Source organism: Syngnathoides biaculeatus, chromosome 8, assembly GCF_019802595.1.
Source record: "Syngnathoides biaculeatus isolate LvHL_M chromosome 8, ASM1980259v1, whole genome shotgun sequence".
Taxonomy (NCBI): Eukaryota; Metazoa; Chordata; class Actinopteri; order Syngnathiformes; family Syngnathidae; genus Syngnathoides; species Syngnathoides biaculeatus.
In genome coordinates this window covers 7,463,630-7,491,627 of record NC_084647.1, presented here as the reverse complement: position 1 = coordinate 7,491,627, position 27,998 = coordinate 7,463,630, and the positions used below count along the sequence as shown (strand labels likewise).

Here is a 27,998-nt window from a genome sequence, read left to right as displayed (position 1 = left end):
TTTTTTTTTTTTTTTAGGTCTTGTCCCCGGAACAGTTTGTATTTCATTTCTGGATTTAGATCATCGCTTTTATGACATTGAAATAAAAAGTCCGACTTTATCTCAGACAAATCAGACTTATTTCTCATAATATTATGACTTTTTTTTTTTTTTATCAAATCATAATAAATCTGTTTCTGTAAAGATGGACTTTTTTTTAACCTAAAAAAAAGAGAAGACATTATCATCATAACATTACCACTGTTTTTTTTCTTTGAAAAATATGAATTTGTTATTGTAAATGTACAACTTTGAAAAAAAAAAAAAAAAAAAAGAAAATCTTCTGGCGATTACTTGGGCTACATGTGGCCGTTACGTTTGATTGGCGTTTTGCGTACGGGTTGGGGTCGGTGGGGGTCCTGGGGGAAAAAAATGCCCCCCCCCCCCCCCCCCCCTCCCCGGTCTGGACCTAACCTTTGGGACCCGTTGCAGTCTGGAAAGTCCAACCAAGGAAGAACAGATCACGAGCGCGGACTGCTGTGGACAGAGTTAAACGAGTCCGAGCGGGCCTCTTGGTCGCCCCCTTCCTCCTCCTCCTCCTCTCGCGAGGGGCCGTTGCACTTGTCCCTGGGGGGGGCGTCGTGTCCCCTTTGCCCCCCCCGCCCCCCGCCCCCGCTCCCGCCCCCGCCCCCGCTCCCCGCCGTCACTGTCCCCTTTGGCCTCCTCCTCGTCCGAGTCTATGCGGTTGAGTCTCTTGCGGACGGGCCGGTCCTCCTCGGAGGAGGACTCCGACTCCGGGGTTCGGTCGTCGTCTTCGTCCGTGGAAGGTCTTCGCTTCTTCAGCATCTGAGCCAGCCGCTTGCGGCGCTGCTGGAACAACATCTCCCGCCTCTTCCCCCTGCCCATCCTCTCCGGGTCATCGCCGTCTCTCCCCGCCCGCCGGACGCTCCTCCTTTCGTCCCCGTCCTCGTCGTCTTCCGAAGGTTTCCGTCGCCGCGGTTTCCCCCTCGGCCGGCCGCCGCCTCCCTCCCGCTCCTCTTCCTGGTCTCGGCCGGCTTCGGCGCGGATGTCTTCTTCTCTTAGTCGGGTGAGCTTCTCTCGCTTCCTCTTCCTGCGACCGCCTCCGTCCTCGTCCTCCTCTTCGGATTCTCGCGAGGAAGGCGACGCTGGAAGAGCAAGTAAGATATGTGTCAAATGTTAGCCACGCGGAGTAATCGTTTCATCATTTTACAAATTGATGGGTAAGGGCGGCACGGTGAGCAACTGTTAAAGCGTTGGCCTCACAGTTCTGAGGATCCGGGTTCAATGGCGGCCCCGCCTGTGTGGAGTTTGCATGTTTTCCCTGTGTCTGCGAGGGTTTTCTCCGGGTGGGCACTCCGGTTTCCACCCACATCCCAGACAATGAACATGCAACATTAATTGGACACCCGAAATTGCCCCTAGGTGTGATTGTGAGTGCGGCTGTTTGTCTCCACGTGCCCTGCGATTGGCTGGCGACCGGTTCGGGCTGTACCCCGCCTCCTGCCCGTTGACAGCTGGGATTGGCTCCGGCAGTCCCGCAACACTTGTGAGGATAGGCGGCAAAGAGAATGGATGGACGGAGTATGATGGGAAATAGTGGCATCTGTTGGGTTTGGCCAACCATCAAGTGAGAAATTAAACAACTAAAATCAAGCTTTTGTTGTCTATTTCTAAAAATGTGCCTACGAGGGAGCCATTCTGAACATCTCCGCCACTGCGATGTCACAACTCGGCCAATTTACGTAATCCTACCCCCAACGTCAGAAAAAACAAGTAGAAAAGAAAGTGATCTATTTTATAAATCCAGCCATTTTCTGAGCCGCTTATCCTCACGAGGGTCGAGCGGTCACTGTGATTTGACGGGCGCACGTGCGCCTGCGCGGCACCGCAGTCGCAAATCTCCGCAGTCGAGCACGACGCGCGTAAAATTTGTTACGGGTAGAAATACATCGATATTGAAAGACGTCGCTTATTTTGTGTAGTCTTGACCAAAGTTCCCTCAAAGCCGCGCCACTGCGCAATTGTCGCACGCTCTCAGCGCACATGAAAACCAATCCAGCGCGGTGAACCACAGCCTGATGTCTTTTTTTAAAAATTATTATTATTATTATTTTTTTTTTTTTTTTTTTAAAACCTACTACTTCTACTTCCTAGTTTAAGGGGTACACTCTTAAATACAAACAGAACACACACCCGCAACTTTATATCTGACCAGTCACTCACATTTGTCAAATGTAAGTGACTGGTCGCGGGAGTGCTGGAACCAATCCCAGTTGTCATTGGGCAGGAGGCGGGGTCACACCCTGAAGCAGTTGCAAGAAAAAAAATAATACGAAAAATATTGAATGAAAAAAAAAAGACTCTAATATGAAGTTGAAAAACACTACTTGAATACATTCAAAATATTGGCAAAATAATATCCAACACACATCATAAAAAAGCCTGGGGAGAAATGGATTTAAATTAGAAAACTATCACAACATTAGATGAATACAAAACTACTGGAAAAAGAGAATTAGTTGAATTGCACGAACATTAAACACAAATATACAAAGATGTGAAAAATAACACGAATGGAAAAAAATTAAATAAAAGTTACTGGCAAAGAAAAATGCGTTCGACGAGGTTACTGATCGACGACAGCGTTTTCCGACCTATGAGGGAAAACGGCGGCGCAGGAATGAAAGTCGCTCCTAACTCGACATTCCGCATGCGAAGCTAATATTTGTGTGGCGCTCACTGACCGTCGCTGTAGTCGCTGGAGAGACGTTCCTTGCGAGGTCGCCCCCGCGGCCTCGCTTCTTTCTTCTTGGCGGACGAGCGCGAATTGTCCGAGGACTCCGAAGTCTCGCGGTAGTTGACCTGCTGCCGCTGGCCCCGTCTCAGCCCGCCGCGCTTTTTGTCCGACACGTCGCTGTACTGATCCGAGTCTGACGGGAGAAGGCGCGTGACGAGATTTGAGTTTCAAACGCGCGATTTGATCAATCGGACCGACCTTCGTCGCTGCCCTCCTCCTCTTCCTCAGAAGAGCATCGCCGCCGACGCGGCCGTCGACCCGGCGGCCTCCCGACTTTGTGCGCGGTCCTGCCGGCTTTGTGTTTGGGCGCCGTTCTCGCCCCCCGTTTCTGCCGCGCCGCGCCGTCCCAGCTGCCCCCGTCCTCATCTTCCTCGTCGTCGTCGTCGGCCCCCGACCCTCCGAATTCTTCCTCCTCGGAACTGAACAGGGAAAATCCGGCACGTTACGGTCACAAATCATCCAAAACGGGGACGGGCACACTTTTTTTTTAAAAGCTGCAAAGAAAATGTACGTAAGTTCCAATGTGTATATATTTTAGGAATAAAATAATTCATTATGTTTTGATTTGTATTTAATTCATAACTTTTAAGATTTTTATTGCATTATTTACAAGTAAATGAGACTTTTTTTAGTGGATAAACATATCTGCCAAATTGTTTAGTTTACATCTTAATTTTATTATTACATTATCCATATATTCACATTCCAATTATTACAAAATTATATTTAACAATGTTGAATGTGTAAGGAAAATTATTTATTTTACTCTTGGTATTGTGCTCACTTTTGTATTTGCAATAATGAAACTAACAGATTTTTACATATAAAATGTCACGTAAATTCATTCAGTTTATTTTTTTTACTTGTTAATAAAAAAATGATGCATTATTATATTCAATGAAAAATAGTAAATGATAACATTTACAATGTTACAATGTTACAAAACATTTTACCAATTTCTATTGTATGTCCGATCAATAATTAAGACAATCATTTGATGAGATAAATGACTAAAATCTGTTCAACGTTTTGGTCAATTTTAGCGAGAACACCTCATTGAAGGCCAAAAGCGGTCGCCGCGATGCACCATATTGAAGGCGGCGCCGCCACGACGACGACGTCACCTGTTGCTGAGCGTGAAGTCGTCCTCGCTCTCCGCCGCCGTGCTGTCGCTCTCCAAGTCGTTCAGCCGCCGCCGCTTCCTGTTCCGAGTGGCGAGCGTCATCTGGCGCCGGCGACTCACCGCGCCGCACTCGGTCAAGGTGGCCGAGACCGTCTCTCTGGCTCCCCCTGCTGACATTACAGAACAAAACCAGTAACTAAATGATCATTTATTTATGTTTGTGCATTTTCCACATTTTCTTCATATCAAACAAACGAGATGTTTTTATAAAGACCTCCTTCGCATCTGTAGTTGAGTGCTCAAAATATGAGGAAATATGGCAACAACAGAAATAAATCAAGAGGTAGTCAAGTATTATTGTTATAATTATTTTTTTGATCCTAAGGCGGCCCCACTCACCACTGTTGACGTCGCCGACGTCCTCTTCGATGGCCTCGTCGATGGCGTCGTCGAAGTCGTCAAATCTGAAAGGCACGCGTTCAAATATGGATTTCAGATCGGGGGTGCTCAATGCGTCGATCGCGATTCGAGGCAGCATTAGTTGATCGGATGACGGCGTGACACCCCTCCAAAAAAAAAAAAAATAAATAAAATAAATAAAATGACGTCAGCCCATCATCCGTAGCAGGTGTGACCAATACGTCGATCACGTTGATTGACTGACAGTCAGTTTGACCAATCCTGGCCTTTCCTGACATGTGACACTGCGCGTGTGCACACTAGCAAACTATCAAGTTGGCCACCAATTTATGTCTTCTAAATTTAAACGAGGACTTTGTCCAACATTTCTATACATATACTAAACCCTCCAATCTGAATATCGACATTTCATATAAAGAAGATTTTTGAAATCCACACAATATCTGCATATGTGCCAGCGTTCACAGCCAAACGCCCTTGACCCCGCCCCGTGACATCACCAATGCTTAGCATTCCGGAACATTCTTTCTAGCTAGAGAAAGATGCCGACGTGATGTGCCCCAAGCTGTAACAACAATGAGAAAACCCACCCAAATTTGTCAATCTTTAACCTCCAGTGGGGTCATTTAATTATTATTAATATGACTAATTAATTAATTAATAGAATTATTTTTGTTTGCAATTATTTTTCCACAAAGAAATTGCCGACAAAATGCCAGATAGTGGACGTTCTCCGTTCGGTGAAACGTATCCACGAGCGACGGGCTCAGAACAGGAAGCACTGCAGGATTGGCAAACGCTGATTGGCTGTCAGTTTTCCAGCCGGGCTCATTGGAATGCCTGAGCGAGAGAAGAATTTCGATAATACTTCCTCTGTGGATGATTTGGGCATTAAAAGAAACACTGAGCCCTCATCTACTAACGTTTAAAGTCCTCCTATAAGGGTATAAAAATGTGCAGGGGAGCTGGATTAAGTAATAAAAAAAAAAAATGTACTAAACGAGCTATCAAGAATTCCCGTTACACGACGCAGTGAAACCACGGCCGAGGATTTGACCAAGCAACTTTAGAAGGACATTGCTACTGCGAGTACTTTTCACGGCAGCTGGATGAAGTCGACGGACGTGAGTGACGCGGCCCAGTTGTGGATTTTTATTGAAATCTGATCTCTGCGGTCGACAATTCCTATTACCCGTGTAACCGGCTGGGAAAGCGCGACTGAGCGATGCAAAGTCGTGCAAGCTAAATAATATTCCACCAGTGGGAAATTGTGGGAGATTGGCTGCTGGAAAAAGTAGAAATTATGGCAAAAACGTTTGGGCACCTCTCCGAGTCTGACAAATGAAAGCAGTAGCGCACTTCTTTTTTCCGTTCGGCTTGTCCCGTTAGGGGTCGCTACAGCGTGTCATCTTTTTCCACCTAAGCCTATCTCGTGGATCTTCCTCTCTAACCGCAACTGTCCTCACAACATCCATCAACTTTCTCTTTGATCTTCCTCTGGCTCTCTCCCCTGGTAGCTCCATCCTTACCATCGTCTTACCAATTTGCTCACTCTCTCGCAACTGGACACGTCCAAACCATCGGAGTCTGCTCTCTCTAACCTCGTCTCCAAAACATCCAACTTTGGCCGTCCCTCGAATGAGCTCATTTCTAATCCTATCCGACCTCCTCACTCCGAGCGAGAACCTCAACATCTTTTATTTCTGCCACCTCCACTTCCGCTTCCTGTTATCTCTTCAGCGCCACCGTCTCTCATGCGTACATCATGGCCGGCCTCGCCACTATTTTCTAAACTTTGCCCTTCATCCTAGCGGATACGCTTCTGTCACATAGAACACCAGACACCTTCCGCCAACTGTTCCAACCTGCTCGGACCCGTTTCTTCACTTCAAGGAGTAGCACACGTGAAACCAGTTTACGCATCATTAGTTATCAGTAGCAAGACGCAAATCAAATCAGAAACAAACAAAAAAACCTAACCTGTAGCTGATGTGCTTCCTGGTTCTGGTGGACCTCCTTCCCAAATGTTTACTCTTCTTGTCATCTTTCTTCTTGGCCGTCTTTTCATCTTCCTCGTCTCCCTGCGACGACACGAAAAAAGACGCCTTAAGGCTCCGGCGGGCGCTCGCTTTCTGGCGGGCTTCCGCGTGTCCGGCTTTTTGCGTTGGACTTACGGGGATGATGTTCTCCACGCTGATCCCCACGTACACGAGCCGCTCCCGCCTGATGTGGACACAAGCCGACGTTTTTTGTTTTTTTTCGGTTTTCCTCAAACGCAGTGTGTGTGTGTTTACCTCCTCTCGGCACGCTCTCGCTTCTTCAACGCGCTGTCCAGGTTCAGCAGCTGCTCCTCCAGCCTCTCGCACAGCAGCTTCTGCGCACACCAAAAAAAAAAAAAAAAAAAATTAAATGGAAATATTGATGCACTCAATGTCCAAGTTTAGTCAACTTTATTTTTTTTCCACATAGGCGAAATAAATAAAAATCAATATTATTAGACAGTCACTACATGGGTCTATTTGGAGAAACGATTCACTTATCTAAATCTTGAGTGCTGAAAAAAGCTTGATACAATCGTCAACAACTCAAAAATACATGTTTTTTTTTTTTTAATTTCCTGAAAATTGGTTTTGAGGTGCGCGGATAGCCGTCTGTCTATTCCGCTCTGAAGGAGAATAAGATGCTACCATACATTCAATATTCATGTAAATATGCTAAATAACAGGAGAATTTAGAAGTCCATACACCTTAAACATGATGTAAGTGCCTAAAAAGGATGTATATATGCAACATCATGGGTGTATGGAACATTAAATATGAGCAAAATGTGCTACATTATAGGAGTATAGATGATGAAATATGATGTAAATATGCTACAGTAGGCAGAAGGAACAAAATATGACAAATGTGCTACATTAGAGAAGTGTAAAACATACACAAAATGGTAAACTAAGCATAAAACATAAAAATGATGCACATATTGGAAACTCGCGAAATGAGGTGTATAAAAAAACTGGCATATTTGATTATTCCTGCTGCTGGCATTATGTATGCAGTCACTCACATTTGAAAAATGTACGGGTGTGGTCGGTCATACCCGCAGATATAAAGTTACGGGTGTGTGTTCTGTTTGGAATTATGAGTGTACCCCTTGAAGAGCCGAGGGGGGCGGTGTCAGGTAAACTAGGAAGTAGTAGGAGACCGTGTGCTTCCGTGTTTAAAAAAAAAAAAACGGAACTAAAAAAAGGCGTCAGGTTGTGGTTCACTGCGCTGGATCGGTTTTGATGTGCGATGAGAGTGTGCGACAAGTGCGCAATTGCACAGTGGCGCAGCTTAGAGGGAACATTGGTCAAGACTACACAAAATAAGCGACGCCTTTCAATATCTGCGTATTTCTACTCGTAAATTCTTCACCCTCGACTGTGCAGATTTGCGAGTGCCTGTCAATCACGGTGACTTATGTACGCACAGTATCATTTCTTCCTCGCAAGTTGTCACTGGCTAGCGCTAACGCTCATGTACAATCAACATCCACTTTGTGCTTGTGCGGGTTGTAAATATCAACTTCGAGGGCCACTTACGTGCTGGCAGGGCGGGCAGAACCACTCGCCGTCCGGGATGAGCATGAGCGGCGGTCGGAGGCAGGCCGTGTGATAGCCGCTGTCGCACGAATCGCACAACAGGATCTGAGGATGACACGCGGAAATTAAGATGAAGCCGCCGGCGATGACAGATAAAGATCAGAGTCCCTCACCAGTTCCGGGTGGTTGGGGAGGCCGCAGCGGGTGCAGGCGTCCTCCTTGGGAAGGTCCTCGGACCGGTGCGAGTCGTCCGAGTGGCTCCCCCCGTCGCTGGCCTCCCGGGCCGCTCCGGCGTTCTCCGCCGCTTCCTCGTCTTCTTCGTTGAGTTTGCGGCGCTTGGTGCGGATATTGGACCAGCGGGGGCGCCGGTGTCTCCGCTTACCCTGAACGTGTGGCGGAAGTGACCGAGACAAGCACTCGCCTTCATTTACAACCCAAATATGAATACTTGTTCCAAAAATTTACATTAATTTATTTCCAAGGATCTATTCCCCTCATTAGGTAGGTTTTATTGGAACCGTTTCTTCAACCACTTGATTTTTTGTTTTTGTTTTTTTTTAAACCTTTATTTATCCAGGAAACGATCACTAAGATTGAAATCTCTTTTACGAGTGTGTCCTGGTCAAAAATATTCTGTCCTCTGATTGGATGATGACAGCAAGCCAAATTCAACTAGCAAAAAAAATTTGTAGCGATCAACGCACAGCAGATTACTACATTTAAAAATCAGCATCTCTGCATATGATGAGATTTAAATGCTTTATTTTTTTTTTTAGATTAATACAGTAATTTCGGTCCTATAAACCGTGACATTTTTGACTCTCTTACAACCATGCGATTTATGCGGTGAGCCTTATGAGCATTATGTTAGCCTTGAGCAAGTGGACTTTTTGTTCTGAACGGAATTTCCGGCCTATAAGCCGCGACTTTTTTCACACGCTTTCAACCCTGCGTCTTATGCGGTGATGCGGCTAATTTGAGCATTTTTTCTAACGGCCGCAAGGGGGCACTCGAGGGGAAAAGATAAGAGTGACACCGGTGGAATATATATGCCGAGGAAGTACCTTTTACTGGCATGTTTTTTTTTTTTTAAATGGCCGTGTTAGCACTGCGCTAACATTAGCCCTGCGCTAGTGTGTTGCAGCTGTGTCTCTGTGATTTTTACCGGTATGTTGTTTTTTGTTTTTTTTTTTAAACAGCGCCGCACTAGCATTAGCGCATAGCTGTTGTGTTACTCCCGCGTCTCAGTGATTTTTACCGGTATGTTTTTTTTCCAACTGGCTCAGTTATCGCCGCACTAGCGTTAGTGCAGCACTAGTGCGTTGCTGCTGTTACTGCCGTGTCTCAGTGATTTTTACCGGTATGTTTTTTTTTTTTAACTGGCCCTGTTAGTGCTGTGCTACCATGTGTAGCTGCTGGAGCTGTTTTTTTTTAAACCGGTATGTTTTTTTTTTTTTTTTTTTCCCTTAAACCAGCCCAGTTCGTGCTATCATGTCATTGCTAGGTTAAGCTAAGCTATGGTATTAAAACTGTCTGTCTTTCTTTGTAAATATCTCGTGTTTCAACGTGGGTTTCAATGTGGGGACTTGCGGCTTTTCCTACAATTGTTGCGTGATAGTAGCGCGATAAAGTTGACTCGGGTAAGTCCCATGTGGCAAATGCAACACCCGTCTTTGAAGAATAGCCCAAAAATACAATAAGAAAGTGGAAGGAGTGACGGTCGTAGAGCGTAGAAGACACTACAATACCCTGCGCTTTTTCATCAGGACGACAGCTTGCCCTTTTCCGTCCTTTTTGGCAGCGACGCTCAGCTCGTCGTCGTCTTCTTCCTCATCTTCCTCCTCCTCCTCCTCCTCCTCTTCTTCTCTTGCATGCTTTTCTTGGCCTCTCTTTTTTTTCGGGCTCTCGGCCGCCTTGGAGCTCGGCCTGCGAGGAGGACAAAGCAGACGACTGCTATAAAAATACACATATAAAAAGGGAAGGAAAGGAAACCATTTCATTTGTTTTTTTTTGGCGGGGGGGGATCAGGATGTTTTGTTTGATTTTTTTTTTTTTCTTCAAAAATAGTGACTGAGAACACAACATGAGCGTAAGAATTTCCACATTGTTTTGCGTACAACAAGCTGGTTCTTGGCCAACGGCAACATAGAGCAGTTGCAGAGATTTCTTGCAAGTACTGGCTGTTTAGTACATCTTCATATGTCTAGGCCACATTTGGGTGTATTTTTTTTTTTTGTATTACAAAGCAACAAAAAACAAAAGAAAATCTCAAAAAGACAGTGTTGTCATAAGATTCAAAGGTGTAAAGTTTTTAAAGAAAAAAATCAGGGTGTACATACTCGTATTAACGCAACGTGGCTATTGTACAATTTTTGATCAAATTTTCCATCCACCCATTTTCCAAGCCACTTATCCTCACAAGGGTCGCAGTAATGCTGGAGCTTATCCCAGCCAACTTTGGGCGAAAGGCGGAATACACCCTTAACTGGTCACCAGCCACACAGTCACTGAGTCGGAATTCAACCTGCGTCGCCTACGCCTGCAAATTTTGTATTTGTTTGTTTGTTTTTCCAATTTTTAGTTGTACAAGTGACAGGTCACATCACATCCATGCTGGAAAGCTTCAAAAGATTTATCGTGGTCTCTCTCTTTTTTTTTTTTTTTAAACATCAACCTTTTAAAAAGTCTACACACCCCTTGATTTTTTTATATCCACTATAGGTGAACCAGTTTGCCACATTTTATAATGTAAACATTTTCACCGTTAAGACTATAATAACAATTTACTAAGGAATTGGTTTACAAAATGGTTTGGCTGAAAGGCACTCCGTGTATATTTTCTTGGGATAGTACTCCTTTAAAAAAAATGTAATTCATTACAAGTGTTGTAATTAATGAAATGATTAATTACATAGTAATTACATAAAAATATTTGCAGGCAAGTTGGACCTTTTGTGCTATGGAAGTTGATGCACGTTAGTGACGGTGGTAAAAAAAACTATTTGCAAGCTGGCCTGGCACGGGGAGCAAAAAAAAAAAAAAAAAAAAAAAAAGCAAATGTGGTCAAGAAACCTGCAGATCCTGGCCGACCTCCTGAGGGAGGCCTCGCCCTCCGCCGCCTCCTTCTGTTGCTCCTTGGCCTTCATCTTGTTCCTGCGATGAGGCGGGATCTTGATCTTCAAGCGGATCCCTTCCTTCTGGAGCTCCGAGGAGGCCTCCTGTCGCGGTCGCGTCTTCTCCCCGACGCCCTTCTCGCTCGACTGATCGGCTGGACCGCCGTTGACGCCTCCTTCCTCTTCCTTCTCCTGCTTGACCTCCTGGTTCTCCTCCTCTTTTTTTAAAGTACTGGACTCCTCCTGGCGTTCATCTTTGCTTCCTTTTTCGAGCGAGTGAAGTCCTCGCGTCGCCAAGTCGGCGGGGGCTCTCCAAGGGGCACTTTCGTCGGCTTCTTTGTCGGCATTCGTCTTCGGACCCGGACTCCGGACGCCTGGCGTCTCCACGACGACAGGCTCGTTCCTCACCAGCACCGACTGGCGTTCCACCTCCACAGTTCCTAGTACACATATCAAAGTATTACAAATCTCACACTTCGGTTTTCCAGGCCATATTTAGCAAACTTCCTGGTTTCAAAATAAAATTTCAATGTGTGACATTTGGCATGTTATGTTAAGTCTTTTACGAGTGTGTAATTCCATCTATCTATTTTCTTAGCTGCTTATCCTCACCAGGGCGGCGGGAGTGCTGGAGCCAATCCCAGCTGTCAACGGGCAGGAGACGGGGCACACCCTGAAACTGGTCGCCAACCAGTCGCAGAGCACATAGAGACAAACAATCGCACTCGCAATCACACCAAGGGGCAATTTAGAGTGTCCAATTAATGTTGCATTTTTTGGGATGTGGGAGGAAAGCGGAGTGCCCGGAGGAAAGCCACGCAGGCACGGGGAGAACATGTAAACTCCACACAGGTGGGTCCGGGATCGAACCCGGGTCCTCAGAACTGTGAGACCAACGCTTTGCAGCTGCATGTGTATTTGTTATTTCATATTCAAATCATCTTTAAGCCACTTACATTTCAAGTTACTGTGAAGTGAGTTTGAAATATTAAATATATCTGAATCATAGTTTGAGATGTATTTATGGTTTAATCTCCGATATAAGCAAAAACTTAAATCATAGTTTTCCTGGTGCGTAACCCTTGCATCACCAAATATTTCCCAGAAGACTTTGCGTAGCCAATAAATTCTTTTTCCATACAATACAGTGAGCCCCCACTTTATGTACAATTTGCAATTTCCATATTTTTCCAGACCTGGAAATGAATCAAAACAAATTCCACGCTTCCCATACTTGCGTTAGAACCCTGCGTGTCCTTCTCTTCCTCTGCCAGTCTGCAGCCGTTCTCTTCGCTGGACGTCGGGCCGCGGATGACGCCCACGTGACGCGACGGGACCGAGGATCTGCCGTTGGTCAGCTCCGGCTGTGGTTGCGACGGCATCTGGCCTCCGGGCGGCGCCACTGAGGCGTCCTTGCTCTGGATGACGGAGGGGTTGCACACGATGATGCTGCTGCTGCTGCTGCTGTTGTTGTTGTTGTTGAGGTGGTGCCCGTGGTAGCTTTCGGACAGTTTGAGTTCTCTCTTCTTCAGCGGTATCTTAGCCTGCTGGCTGCTCCTGACCACGGCGCGCTCGGCCTCCTCTTCCTTGTTCGCTCCCTGCTTGGCCGGCGCCGCCGTCGTCGTCACGGCGACCGCAGATGCGTCTCTGCACTCGGATTTGATGACCGAGGTGATGGTGCTCACGTGGTTGTCGAAGAGAGGCGCTCGATCGCCCGTCTTCTCCTCTTTCGCCGCGCGCTCGTCACCCGCCGCTGGGTTCTCGTTTCCGTCTGGAAGCGGGAAACGGCGTGAAAGACACTCGAACGATGTTTGTTGACAATTCGCAAGGTATTTGGATGATGTTTCCGAACATCTGGGCCAGATGGCCTTTAAATGCAATTGGATTGACTTCATCAAAATCCATTTTGCGTTTCTAATAGATTTTTTTCACCCTTCCCTACCACAAAGAGCAAAAACAGATAAGATGATAAATGATGGATAGCTCTATACATATAAATTCATAAAGACTTTATTCACCCACAGGGGAAATGAACCTTTCTACTTCTACTACTACAACGAAAACAACAAGGCAAAACCGCCATTCTGTATTACTATCTATCCATCCAGCCATTTTCTTAACCACTTATCCTCACAAGTGCCGCTGGAGCCTATCCCAGCTGTCATCAGGCAGGAGGCGGGGGTACACCCGAACCGGTCACCAGCCAATCGTAGGGCACACGGAGACAAACAACCACACTCACAATCAAACCTCGGGGCAATTTAGAGTGTCCAATTCATGTTGCATGTTTTTGGAAGTGGAAGGAAAACGGAGTGCCCACCCGGGGAAAAGCCACGCAGGCACGACGGGGAGAACATGCAAACGCCACACAGGTGGGTCCAGGATCGAACCCGGGACCTCAGAACTGTGAGGCCAACGCTTTTCCAGCTGATCCACCGTGCCACCCTCTGTATTACTAACTAATGGATAAAATAAAATTTGACATGAAAAACATACTTGGGTTGATGTTCATGCAAACGGTGCACGTTAGCAAGAACGCGATTTACACTACAAAATCAGATTTACAAAACAAAAAAATTGAAATGAAAATCTTGCGAAATGAACATTAAATAATTGAAGCCACCCAGCCTTCGTTAAAGGTCGTGTTTCTCTTACCTTGATTTAAACTTTTTTCCTCTTTTTCGACTTTCACGCCGGCACCGCCGTCCTGTGAGGCGTCGTTGACTTTTCCATCGTCGTCCACTTTGATGCCAACACAAGAAGAAATATTGTTTATAACTACACGTCTGCAGTTTGCAGTCACTAACACTCAGTTAACCAAATGAAGTCCACCTGGGGGTCGGCTGAAAGCTGATCGCAGAGCAAATTAACTAAAAACAACAACGGTGCTGGCTACTTCCGATGCTACCTCAAAAGCTGGGAAACGTTTCCATAGTATTCTAATTAATGACAGTGTAATAAAGCTGCAAATGAAATGCACAATTGACCAGGTTATGTTGACCTTGCTGCGCAACAGTAAAGGACAGCAAATTTAAATCCCACCGCACACCAAGCGATGCCGTTCGCCCCAAGTGTAGTAAACCATCGCCAAAAAAAATGACACTTGCCATACTTAGTAGCGCACCGAACGATTGAGCGCTGCGCATTCAAACAGCAAAACCGCAACTCTGTATTGGGTTTGGAGGCTCTACATACTGTATTGAACCACAAAAACATGGTGTGATTGTCAAGGAAGATGCAGCTGGCCACAAGTATATATGCAATTGTAAATATAGCTGAGTATTACTGTAAAACATTTGTGCGGATACATTTTTTCTTGGCTCTTCCATCTGAGACATGACAAAGAATTCAAATTTTTGTCTCATAGCAAAATACAGATGGTAACGGTCGGCCAGTCACGTCTAACGGCGCGCTCTGCTTGACGGTTCGGATGGTTTCGGCCGCGGCTCGGTCTGCGGTGGACCTGAGGTACTGTATACGACCAACTTTCCTAATGCGGTGTCTGCTAACTCACCTCCTTCCCTGTCAGCGGGACTGCTGCTCCTGGATTCTGCCAGCTTCAGCTCTGGGTCCCGGTTCAGGTCGGGAAAGACTTGGGCCTTCAGGAGCTCCAGAGCTTCAGCCAGGTCATTGCGGGTCCTTGAGGCGACGGTTGGGAAGGACACACAGCGTTGAGAGAAGTCCCAGCCGGACACTGAAACGGACTTCGCGTTCGTTTTTTGTCACCTGACGATGCATCTCCAAGTGGAGCCGTCCAGGTCGTCCTGCTCCTCCGTGTACAGCCGGATGTTCTGCTCCTGGTCCAGCTGCAGCCAGTACATCAGGCCCTGTTTGTCCCGCCCGATGGGCTGCAGGCGCATCTTGTCCGGGTCCTCGTCGTTGATCATCGCTTTGAACTTGAGGTTGTCGTCGAACTGGCACTCGCACAGATACTGAAAAGACACAGCACGGGACAAAACAATTTACTGAAGCCCAAATTGAACTTTAGAAAGCTCATTTCATCAAATAAGACCAATAACTCACTACATGTGAGCACTAGACGTGGGTAATGTCGCTACATTCTCTATGAAGTCAGTAAGAAATGCTTATCAAAATCACAGACTGTAATTAATATAGCACAAGATCCAATTTCCTTTTTTATCCATTTCTTTTTCACAAATATTATTCACAACAAATACTGTGCTTATCTTTCTTCTCATCTATCTATGCTAGCAACATATGATGACAGGAAGAACTAAGTAGAAAAAAATACATATATATTTGATCTTACTTGTTGTTTTTTTTCAGTTATTTTGACACAATTGGAGGAGAGTGAGGCATTTAAAGAACTTTGAATAAGTGTAAATTTAAAAGATGTAAGGCCTTTTTAAGAAATGACCCGATGAGGTTTAACCAAGCAACACAGCTGCATTCTTTGTGAGGTCTCATTCTAATCACTTCCTCCTGTAAACAATTTGACGATGCGGGCAATGTGCTACTTTGAGGATGCTGGACTTGCACTCCATGGACATGTCCTGGTAGCCGTTCTGTTCCAGCTCCCACGCCCAGGTGCTGTTCAGCTCCTGGCACATCTACAAGAAAATAAGCAGAAAACTGAGTTTTTTGAAGCCTCACTCGCGCGCAGATCACGCTTCCGCTTTGCGCGCTTTCACCCACCTTGGCCAAGTATTTCTCCCAGCGCTCCGTCGTCACCGTCTTGCCGAGCTTTCGGAGCAGCTTCACGTGGAGTTCTATGAGAGGTTTGGGAACTGAAAAACAAATTGGAAATTCAAACCTCGACATGTATGGTCGACCTGTCTGCACTACCCTTAACGGAGTAAAAAAAAAAAAAAAAAAAAAAAAAAAACAACCAACTAAACAGGCAAATGGCATATAAAGAAAACACTACTATATTATGTCACACTATCCATCCATCATCTACCGCTTTTCCGGGTCGGGTCACGGTTGAAGTAGCTTCAGCAGGGATACCCGGACTTCCCTTTCCCCAGCCACTTCTTCCAACTCTTCCGGAGGGATCGCGAGGCGTTCCCAAGCCAGCCGAGAGACATTGTCTCTCCAAGCGTGTCCTGGGTCGTCCTCGGGGTTTCTTTCCGGTGGGACGCGTCCGGGAGGTATCCGGATCAGATGCCCCAGCCACCTCCTCTGGCTCCTCTCAATGCGGAGGAACAGTGGCTCGACAATGAGCCCCTCCCCGATGACTACGTTTCTCACCCGTTCTCTAAGGGAGAGCCCGGACACCCTGCGGAGGAAACTCATTTCGGCCGCTTGTATGCGGGATCTTGTTCTTTCGGTCACGACACACAGCGCGTCCCCATAGGTGAGGGTATGAACGTAGATTGGCTGGTAAATCGAGAGCTTCCCCTTTCGACTTTGCTCCCTCTTTACCACAACGGACCGACACAAAGTTCCCATCACTGTAGAAGCTGCACCGATCCGTCTATCGATCTCCCGCTCCGTTCTTCCCTCACTCGTGAACAAGACCCCAAGATACATGAACTCCCGAACTTGGGGCACACTAGTCATACTAGTTCAATATTATTACTCAAACATAGACAGAAATACAGCCAGCCAAATTGACAGACATAAAAACAGACAATATAAGATTTAAGGTAAAACTACGTTTTTGACCCGTTCCTTTATTCAACACCACCTGGGATAGATGCCATTAAAAAAAAAATGTTAATTTCGTACTATGGCCTGAACAACACCGGAATTGCAACACAATTTCTCAACATATCATATTAACACTCAATTGAAGCACAACCGGATCGATGGATACTTTATCATAATAAAAGAGACAATAAATGGAAGTACAGGAGTACTGTATTGTCGTAATTCCCGTTTCCGATGTCACACGACATTCAAACCTAAAATTAAACTACTCCATTGACAACAGCGGCTCGAGCGGGGCACAGCACAAACGTAACACTTTTAGTCGCGTTCGTTAAGCTAATAAGCACAAAATACGAGTCATAAATCAAGCCGCTATGTACCGCCAGCATCGATGCTAACTTCAACAGCTAGCGCGCTGCGAAGGCGCCCCACTGCGCATGCGCAAATTTGACAGCCACCAATTCTCATCCAGTTTCGTTTTCTTTCTTTTTTTTATGTACCGCTTGAGCCGGGAATAATAAATAACACCAATGGACGTGAAAAAAAAAATGATACAAATGTGATGTTGAACGTCAGGTTGAAATTCAGCGTGCTTCGCCGGTGAATTAGAGCAAGTACACCTGACAAGATTCGAGTCCGAGGAGCTAACCGGGCTGCATCATGGCTACCATCTTCACACATTTCGTCTTCCCCTCTCACGCCAAAGTCCCACCACGTCTCCTCACTTCTAAACAACACCGGACGGCTAACTTTGGGCCGATGCTCTTTTTATTTTATTTCCACGTACGTACAAAAAAAAAAAAAAAAGAAAAATAGTGACGGCTTTTTCAAGAGAGGCTGGCGCTAGCTTGGCGTTAGCTACAGCGACGGTTCCTCCGGGTCCAAACTTGGGAACTTGTTGTCGTTTGTGGCTGGTGTTTTGTCCCATGTCGCGAATGTGGTGTAACCTCACACTAGCCCGTGATGGCTGACCAGGGCCAGCACACGTCTTTCATCACTCCCCATCCTCGCGAGGATGACGGTACCGACCGTGGGTGCCCCCCGCTTCTCCTCCACACGCTCCAAATGTCGCAGATTTCCACCACTTCCCATCGCCACATTATAAGAAAAAAAAAGAACATGGAAGAACAAAAAAAAAAAAAAAAATGGGGCCTCTCACCTGACGCCTTGTCGCGCAGGTAGCCCTCCATCTGCGGGAACGTCATCTCGGGCAGGTCGAGGACGGCCCCGTAGCGCTCCAGGAACGAGCAGACCTCCGCGAAGCTCGAGCACAACGCCGGCTCGGAGCTCCTGAGCAGAGCCGCAGCAGCCATCTTTCCAGACGGACTGAACCGTGAGGGGAGGGCAGACCGCGGCCGCCTGCCTTGGGGAGGGATGCGAGGCGAACGGAATGAATGAGGCGACGACGGACCCGGCAAGTCAGCGGTGCCGTGGACATCGAAACTTCCGGGAAAGCCTTTCAAAATCAAACAAATCCCGTAGTCGCTTGCTTGGGTTTATTTTACATTCAAAGCAATTCACGTTGCTAACTCTGGTGAGTGATTCAAACTTGACTCCACAGTGAGAAGTTGGAAGTATGAAGAATTTATCGCGATACAAAACAACAGCGCCAGTCCAGCATTTTGTTGTTGTTGTTGTTGTTGTTGTTGCTGCTGGTGCTTTAATTAACCGAAACCTATTTGATGGAACAAGAGACTCCCTTTCAGACTGCCCCACGTTACCGCAAGGACAGCGACGTTTTAAAACCAAAGTTAGCGTTATGTAACGTGTGCATGGATTCAAAAAATAATAATATTAAAAATAAAATCCCCACAAAATGCAACTATGGCATGTCTCTGCAACATTATTGAAAATCTTGTTCGGTTTGCATCGAGGGATAGATAGATAGATAGATAGATAGATAGATAGATAGATAGATATATAGATAGATAGATAGATAGATAGATAGATAGATAGATAGATAGATAGATAGATAGATAGATAGATAGATAGATAGATAGATAGATAGATAGATAGATAGATAGATAGATAGATAGATAGATAGATAGAGTTAGCTGACCCTAACACGTATTTACAAATAATAACATACAAAAATGTACAGTTTGAAAATTAAAGGGCGAAAGAGAAGCTTGTTTAAATAAGCCCCCTAACGACAATTTACACTCGTATTAATAATAATAATAATAGACCGAGCACAACGTCAAAGAGAAATAATAAATTTAAAGCAGCGTTGAAACCCATTGGTGTTGCATTCAGTGGAATCACAAAATCGCGTTCAACAAAACTTCACGTTATTGTTAAGTAATAACTCAATGAGGCGTGTGTTGAAGGAAGACTTCGTCGAAAGTGATGGAAATGGGAGCACATATTGAAATTTAGTAGATGAGAGTTAGGTGTTTCTTTTAATGCAAGAGTTATTTACAGATTTCACCAAGAAATATGGCGAGAAAAATGGTGAATAGCGCCGGTGAAGGCCGTATCTTAAGAAATCCGAGTCAGAATCGAGCTCGTGAAGGCATCGCATTACCGGAAGTAGTTTGTCGCTTGAGCTGCCTTTTGTTCCAACTGTTGAATGTATCGCCGCGCACGATATAACTTCTTTAATTCACTCTCTTTGCCTTCGTATGTTGTAATCAAAATCATGTCGGAGTGAGAAAACAGCGTTTGAAGGACGGAAAGGTGAGTTTTCTTTCATTTCGCCGCTTTTGTTGCAAATAATGGTGTTATTTCAACTAGCCGCACTTGCTAATCAATGTTCATTGAGATAAAAAGAAGGAATTGGAGCGATGCATTCAGGCACATTCTGTTAAATTAGCAATTAATATTTGCCACGTTATGATTTCTCGCTGCCAGTCATATTAAGTGTAATAAATACTGTTTTCATTGCACTTTTTTAATAAAAATAAAAATCAAATATAAAGCAAATTTAAAACACTAAGAAAATGCGTTGTGTGGTTTGAAAAATCTTGCTTTGAAAGACTTGTTGTTGTATTTGTTGTTGCGGCTCGTTTTTATTTTTAACCTACAAGCAGACAGCTGCGCTCGCACCGACGGAATGGTTGCCTCAGACAAGCTCGTTCATGTCTGCTGTATTTTTGTAACATATGTAACCCAGTGAGATGTTTGTTTTGCGTGGCGCGCACAACTCGCCAAGTATTAAAATTGCATGTTTACTAATGGGCTCCGGTCCCTTGCGGGCACCCATCAAAAGTTTACCCTCATTCATCAGAGTTTGCACAATGTAAATACACACTTTGTTGGAAAAATGTGAAAATCTTGTCACATTATATGCTTTGTTGCTCCCGCAAGAAAGGAGAATTTGAGGAAGTTTTCTCGACATCATGTTGAAAAACACACACGATGCTTCATGTGATGGCCGTCGTGTGGCGTTCAAATCTCCATTCGAAGGTCAGCGTGGTTGGCGAGTGCAACCGCACGTCTGCCCGTTGCACGCTTCGCCAACTGCAGTTTGGCCAAGATGGCAGCCTCAACGCAGAATTGCCGAGGCCCGGGTGCCGAGACTTTTAGGTGCCCCGTGTTGAGATGGCCTCGTCTGGCTAATTCGCTGTCGCTCCGAGAAACTGGAAACTGGCCCTGCAAATACCGTTTACACGTCACTGGCCAGTTGTTATGGTTTTTAAAGAGTAATATTTTTTGGTCTGAAAAGGAATAATTCATATTCTTATTGGTTTTCCTGTTATAAAAGCTATATTTCTCCTCTGGGGCTCAATGAAGAATACCTTAAAAGTAGACTTTTTTGTTTCTCGTAAAATACAGATTTTTTTTTTTTTTATTTGTGACACATATTTTATACTCTGAGGATTTATTTCATTCGCCAAAAAAATTGAGTCACGACTTCTTGAAATTTGGCTCCTTACAAAGTCATTTAGTGGTGAAAATCTGTACAATACTGTACATTCTATTTGTATATTGCCCCTGGTGGCCAAGACCCAAACTACACACAGCGCCCATTGAATAAACGCATGAAATCATGATACGCAAACTGTTAATGATAATTATTTACGTTCAGTTTACTTACTTTATGTCGTATGCTGTATAGTGATATTTTTTTAAGTTATTGAAAAGCATGTACCCTGGGGCATGAATGTACCGTAATTTCCGTCCTACAGAGCGCACCTGAGTATAAGCCTCACCCAGTACATTTGTAAAGGAAATACCGTTTGGGCCATACATAAACCGCACCCGTGTAAAAGCCGCTAGTGCCCACATTGAAACGCGAGATATTTACAAAGAAAGACGGTTCACAGAAAGAGTTTTAATACCTTAGCTTAGCTTAATCGAGCAACAACACGGTAGCACAAACAGGGCTAGTAAAAAAACGACAACATACCGGTAAAAAAACAGACACGGCAGCTCCACAGTAGCAACATGGTAGCACAGCACTAACAGGGCCAGTGAAAAAAAAAACATACCTAAATCACTGAGACGCGGCTGCAACAGTGGCGACACGCTAGTGCGGCGCTAGCAGGCCCGGTTAAAAAAAAAACATACCGGTAAAAATCACTGAGACACAGCAGTAACACGCTAGCCCAGCGCTAACAGGGTCAGTTAGAAAAAAAAAACCTACCGGTAAAACTCACCTCCTCGGCAGATATATTCCACCGGTCTCACTCTTACCTTTTCCGCTCGAGTGCCCCCTTGCGGGCGTTAGAAAAAAATGCACAAATCAGCCGCATCACCGCAAAAGACGCAGGGTTGAAAGCGTGTGGAAAAAAGTCGCGGCTTGTAGGCCGGAAATTCCGTTCAGAACAAAAAGTCCACTTGCTCAAGGCTAACATAATGCTCAATTCCATGGACTAGCTAACAGAAATGATGATTAATGTCGTCAAAACATCTTTGGACGCAAGTGTTCCAAGTGATTGCGCTGTTCCTAACGGTGTGTCCCAGAGCGCCGCCATGGCCATCGCCCACGTGGCCACCGAGTACGTGTTCAGCGACTTCCTGCTGAAGGATCCCAACCAGGCCCGATACCGCAGCGTCCGCACCGAGCTGGCCGTGGACAAGATGGTGACGTGCGTGGCCGTGGGTCTTCCTCTCCTCTTCATCTCGCTGGCCTTCGCGCAGGAAGTCTCCGTCGGTCAGCGCCGTTTCGTTACCACGAAAACACAGACTTGTCAATAATAGATAAGAATTTACAAAGTCAATCAAAAAGCAAATCAAGTCTATGCATCCCCCCCCCCACCTTATTTTCCTGTATGAGGCACGTGGGAGCTATTATCGTCCCTCCCCAGAACCAGGAAGTGGGATTATAACTAGCAAACAAACACAAATATGGCACAGCATGATTCATTTTTTTTTTTTTTACTTTGTGTCCCGTTTAACGCGATCAAACAATTGCCCGAGCGCCACAATCAAAGTTGGTACGGTCCTACATTGTCATATATCATCTGCCAACTAGCTAGCAAAAGTGAAATATGGTGCGCCACGCTGGAGCAAGTGGTTAGAGCACCTGCCTCACAGTTCTGAGGTGCCGGGTTCAATCCCCAGCCCTCGCCTGTGTGGACTTTGCGTGTTCTCCCCCGTGCCTGCGTGGGTTTCCTCCGGGTGGGCGCTCCGGTTTCCTCCCACATCCCAAAAACATGCAATGCTAATTGGACACTAAATTGTCCGTCGGTGTGATTGCGAGTGCGACTGTTTGTCTCGATGTGCCCTGCGATTGGCTGGCGACCAGTTCGGGGTGTGCCCCGCCTCCTGCCCGTTGACAGCTGGGATAGGCTCCGGCACTCCCCGCGACCCTCGTGAGGATAAGCGGCTAAGGAAATGGATGGATGGATGGATAGTCTGCCAACGAGCTAACAAAAGAGAAATATGGTACTCCGTGAGGCGGCGCAGTGGGGCAAGTGGTTAGAGCATCTGGCTCACAGTTCTGAGGTCCCGGGTTCGATCCCGGACCTGCCTGTGTGGCATGTTCTCCCCGTGCCCGCGTGGCTTTTCTCCGGGTGGGCCCTCCGGTTTCCTCCCGCATCCCAAAAACATGCGACATTAATTGGACACTCTAAATTGTCCGTCGGTGTGATTGCGAGTGCGACTGTTTGTCTCGATGTGCCCTGCGATTGGCTAGCGACCAGTTCGGGGTGTACCCCGCGTCCTGCCCGTTGACAGCTGGGATAGGCTCCGGCACTCCCTGTCACCCTCGTGAGGATAAGCGGCAAAAGAAAATGGATCAATGTAGTATGATTAAACCATCCCCCCCTCCGCCAGAAAGTAAATTGGTATAGTCCTTCACCTACAAACCAGGAATTAGCATGCTAACAAACACGAATATGGCGCTGCATGATCGTTTTTAAGCCCCGCCCCCCCAAAGACGGGCACTTTTTGGGACCGGTCGGGCCTCGGCGGAGGTCTCGTTACGAGAACGGAACGAGAATTTGGACTTGATTTTGAGGTTCCCCGCCGGCGTTCTGTCGTTTGACTTCAGGCACTCAGATCAGCTGCTTCGCGCCCAGCAACTTTTCGTGGAGGCAGGCGGCGTACGTGGACTCGTTCTGTTGGGCGTCGGTGCACACGCACAAGCTGCCCCTGTGGCTGCACAAGGTACTCGGACCCTCGCACGCATCCGGGCCGCTCGGGTCACGCTGACGCCGTTGCACGTTTTGGGCCGCAGTTTTTCCCGTACATCCTGCTGCTGGTGGCCATGCTGACGTACACGCCGGCGCTGTTCTGGAGGTTCTGGTCGGCGCCCCTGCTGCAGTCTGACCTCGGCTTCATCGTGGAGGAGCTGGACCGGTGCTACAACCGAGCCGTCACGCTGGCCAAGCGCATGAGCGCCGCCGGGGCGCCGGGAGCCGACAGGTACGCGCTCGGCGCGTTCGTCCGTTGGACTTTTTCCCCCTTCGTGTCTTGTCGGGAAATGTTTCACGGAACCTTGGCTTAGTTTGCCTTTATGTCTTTAAATGTAATTTACAGTATTTTATTTTAATTTTTTTGTATTTTTATTATTTAATTTTTAATTTATGTATGTATTTTTTACTCATTTTATTTGATAAAAATGTATTTTCCTCTATAATATTAATATAATATAATTGTTTTTGTCATTCTTTATTTTCCCGTACTTGATTATTACTTACTGTAGTTTTTACTTTTCTCTTCAATATTGCCTATTATTCTATTTATTTGATGATTTTAATTTTGACATGAACAGATTTTTCTACTTTATTTTACAGTAATTTCATTTATTTTACTGTAATTCAAATGTTATTGTTTTATTTGACAATTTTTTTAAGTTTTGTTTTGCAGTACAATGTTGACTTCATATACTAGTAATAATTATAATGAAATTTATTTGGAGAGTGAAAAGGTTCTGAAATTATTAAGATGGTTAAGAACACCAAAAAAGGCAGCAAAAATGAAATGAAAATATGCCAAATATTTGAATACTAGCGTAATTCCGGGCCTACAGAGCGGACCTGGTCGTTAGCCTCGGTACACAAAGATTTTAACGCTAGCGCGGTGCTCGTGTTAGCGCGAGGCTAGCGTTAAACTCTTCCTGTGTAGCGAGGCTTATAACCAGGTGCGCTAACGCTAGCGCCGCATCACCGCATAAACCGCAGGGACGTGGGAGGCCGAGACCAACTTTGATTTGGACAGGTCAAACTTTCAAGAAGCTACCCGTCCATTCATTTTTTTAGTCGCTCATCCTCACAAGGTTTCACGGGAGTGCTGGAGCCTATCCCAGCAGTCAACACAGTTCACAGTTGTGAGGACCCGGGTCCGATCCCGGCCCCACCTGTGTGGAGCGTGCGCGTTCTCCCCGTCCGTGCCTACGTGGGTTTTCTCCGGGTGGGCGCTCCGGTTTCCTCCCACGGTCCAAAAACCTGCGACATTACTCGGACACTCTAAATTGGCCCGAGGTGCGATTGTGAGCGCGGCCGTTTGTCCCCATGTGCCCTGCGATCGGCCCGGCGACCAGTTGAGGGTGCGGCAGCTGGGATAGGCTCCGGCACTCCCGTGAGACCTCGTGAGGATAAAAAAAAAAAGTTTGACCCGTTCCAAATCAAAGTTGGTACCAGTTTGAGCCAAGACGTTTTCGCTTGCTCTTCCTTTTCGAAGCTGCGGCGACCCGACGGAGGGCTGCTTCAACTACCCGCTGGCGGAGAAGTTCCTGATGACCAAGCGCTTCTCGCGCTCGCTGCTGACCCGGTACCTGCTGTGCCGGGGCCTGACGCTGGCCACGCTGCTGTGCGCTTGCCTCTACCTGGCGTACTACCTGCGCTTGGCCTCGCTCACCGACGACTTCGGCTGCCGGCTGCGGGCGGGCCTGCTGGCCAACGACTCGTCCGTCCCGGCCGAGGTGCAGTGCAAGCTGGTCGCCGTCGGGGTCTTCACGCTGCTCAGGTACCGGTCCCGTGGCGGGCGGGGACGCCGATTTCCAAGGGTCAACCGTGACAGGAAACTGCTGGCGAGAGGGGCTCGGGAAGCTTTTATTTTGAAAAATTCAAGATTACTCACGTGTGGTTGATTCTGGACCCGACCTTTTATTTTGAAAGGACCTGGTGGTACACACGAATGGAAACTTGAGATCAAAGGTGAGATTCTGGACCAGACGTTTTATGTTGAAAGGAGCTGATGTTACAGATGAATGGAAAGTCGAGATCAAGGGTACGATTCTGGACCAGACGTTTTATTGAGAAAGGACCTGATGTTACAGATGAGTGGAAACTTGAGATCAAGGGTGAGATTCTGGACCGGAAGTTTTATTTTGAAAGGACCTGATGTTACAGATGAGTGGAAACTTGAGATCAAGGGTGAGATTCTGGACCAGAAGTTTTATTTTGAAAGGACCTGATGTTGCAGATGAATAGAAACGTGAGATCAAGGGTGAGATTCTGGACCAGACGTTTTATTTTGAAAGGACCTGATGTGACAGATGAATAGAAACTTGAGATCAAGGGTGAGATTCTGGTCCAGACGTTTTATTTTGAAAGGACCTGATGTTGCAGATGAGTGGAAACTTGAGATCAAGGGTGAGCTTTTGGACCAGAAGTTTTATTTTGAAAGGACCTGATGTTACAGATGAATAAAAACTTGAGATCAAGGGTGAGAGTCTGGTCCAGACGTTTTATTTTGAAAGGACCTGATGTTGCAGATTAAAAGAAACTTGAGATCAAGGGTGAGATTCTGGACCAGAAGTTTTATTTTGAAAGGACCTGATGTTGCAGATGAATAGAAACTTGAGATCAAGGGTGAGATTTTGGACCAGACGTTTTATTTTGAAAGGACCTGATGTTGCAGATGAAAAGAAACTTGAGATCAAGGGTGAGGTTCTGGTCCAGACGTTTTATTTTGAAAGGACCTGATGTTGCAGATTAAAAGAAACTTGAGATCAAGGGTGAGATTCTGGACCAGAAGTTTTATTTTGAAAGGACCTGATGTTGCAGATTAAAAGAAACTTGAGATCAAGGGTGAGATTCTGGTCCAGACGTTTTATTTTGAAAGGACCTGATGTTAGAGATGAATAGAAACCAAGATGAAACCAAGGTTTCATTTTGAAGGATGTACAGTGAGATTAAGGGTGAGGTACACCACCTTTTGTTTTGAAAAGTCACATTGCAGAAGCATACATGATCTGCAGGACGTGTTATTTTGAAAATCTAAAATTACTTGATTTGAGATGCTACTCAAGCAAGTGAAATTTCATCCAAGGATAGAAATTTATGATGAAAGGCGGGATTTTATTTTGAAGGTTAAAAGTAGTAAACCGAATTAAAAGGTGAGACAAACGGGAAGTTTTAATTTGAAACGTCATGTCACAGAGCGATGCGAACTGAAATAAAAGGTGCAATGCTCGGCAGGAAGTCTTTTTTTTTTTTTTTTAAATAAACGAGGACATTTGGGGTTTGAAGTTTTATTTTGAAAAGGCAGAAGGATTGAAACTGACGTGAACGGTAAAATGTTGGCCAAGTGCAAAGTTTTACATTTGAAAAGCCAAATGTTGCACAGGAACGGCAACAAGGATAGAAGGCGCAATACCCCACCGGACGTTTTATTGTGAAAAGCCGAGCGTGACGCCACCCGAGCTCCGGGGGAACTTTTACTTTGGAAATCAACAGGAAGCCTTGTTTTCCCAGCCTGGTCAACCTGATCATCTTCTCGGCGCTGATCCCCGTGGTCGTCTACGCCAGTCTCCGCCCACTCCTGTGTCACCGTTACGCCCACTTCCTGGACACCTACCAATTGTTGCCCACGGTCGGCGTCCTGCCGGCGCCCAGCGGCCAATGGGACGACCTCTCCCTCTATCTGCTCTTCCTGCAGGAGAACATCAGCGAGCTCAAGTCCTACAAGTACATCAAGGTCTGGCCGTACGCGGAAATGCCACATAATATAATTTCATGCGACGTGACGGCGGCGTCGTCGTCCGCAGGTGCTGGAGCTGCTGAAAAAAGGAGAAGAATGCTCGGGTGAGGACTTCGACCCCATGGGGCTGCTGCAGATGCTGCGTCCGGTCAAGACGGACACGGTGGACGCCAAGAAGGCCGCCCGGGTCGTCATCTGCGAGGACCAGTCGGACAAGCGCGACGGCGAGATGAAAGGTGATAAACAATTTTGCAGTTTTCATTTTGGAAAGGTCCGACATCCCGTCATTTTTTCCACGTCCAGAGATGACTCCAATGTTGCCGGGCAACGGCGACGCCGGAGGCAGAGCAGACGGCGAGGGCGGGGCTCTGGGGCAGCGAGCGTTGCGATAGGCCGCTGGACCGCGCGACGTCATCCTATTTGCATATCCATCCTGCTCGTTTGCATGTTTGTTTCTGACTTATTATGGGATGTATCGCTGGGATCATGTGACCATTTCTGCCATCCGTCAAGAATGCAGTGACGTCATCGGAACGAGACGTGACATATTTGCACATTTTCTTTATTTGACGTGCGTAATGTTCAGGAAGATATTTGAGTGGAATTATGTAAAAAGAGTTGTTTTGGTGCCTCTTTTCTACTGACCACGTGAATGTAAGAAATGTATGTAACGCCCCAAGAAAAAATGAAAATGAAACATTTTCCGAGTGGTACTTTACATTTTTGTGCTCTGTAAATGTTTTTTTTTTGTTTTGTTTTTTTTAATTATTATGTCGCATGTCGTTTAGAAAATAAAGTCGCTGCTTGAGCGCTTTGAAGTTTTTTGCGTTGATTGAAACTAAACAGGCGGTACCCCAAAAAACATGCGACAATAATTGGACGCTCTCAATTGCCCCAAGCTGTGATTGGTCGTTTATCTCCACGTGCCCTGCGATTGCCTGGCAACCAGTTGAGGGTGTAGCCCAACTCCTGCCCGTTGACAGCTGGGATAGGCTCCTTCGTGAGGATAAGCGGCTCAGATGGATGGATGGATGATG

General features: G+C 46.2%; 2 protein-coding genes across 2 annotated transcripts; one reads left to right on the top strand and one right to left on the bottom strand.

Annotated features, from left to right (window-relative positions):
- Window positions 1-22: 22 nt before the first annotated feature.
- Window positions 23-18,367, bottom strand: rsf1a (remodeling and spacing factor 1a). The gene is given in 20 exon segments (XM_061826679.1): window positions 23-645; window positions 647-1,145; window positions 2,745-2,930; window positions 2,996-3,216; window positions 3,922-4,090; window positions 4,320-4,384; window positions 6,321-6,421; window positions 6,515-6,563; window positions 6,635-6,714; window positions 7,922-8,026; window positions 8,095-8,304; window positions 9,670-9,847; window positions 10,994-11,474; window positions 12,269-12,805; window positions 13,690-13,776; window positions 14,549-14,673; window positions 14,761-14,966; window positions 15,513-15,605; window positions 15,691-15,782; window positions 17,807-18,367. Coding segments are annotated over 20 exon segments (3,783 nt in total). The 5' UTR covers window positions 17,961-18,367; the 3' UTR covers window positions 23-500.
- Window positions 18,368-19,147: 780 nt separating this feature from the next.
- On the top strand, window positions 19,148-27,660 carry LOC133504815 (pannexin-1-like). The gene is made up of 8 exons (XM_061827442.1): window positions 19,148-19,326; window positions 21,556-21,745; window positions 23,087-23,202; window positions 23,273-23,460; window positions 24,718-25,002; window positions 26,736-26,958; window positions 27,029-27,197; window positions 27,265-27,660. The coding sequence occupies exons 2-8, from the start codon at window positions 21,565-21,567 to the stop codon at window positions 27,351-27,353; spliced, it is 1,251 nt and encodes a 416-aa protein (XP_061683426.1). The 5' UTR covers window positions 19,148-19,326; window positions 21,556-21,564; the 3' UTR covers window positions 27,354-27,660.
- The last annotated feature ends 338 nt before the right edge of the window (window positions 27,661-27,998 follow it).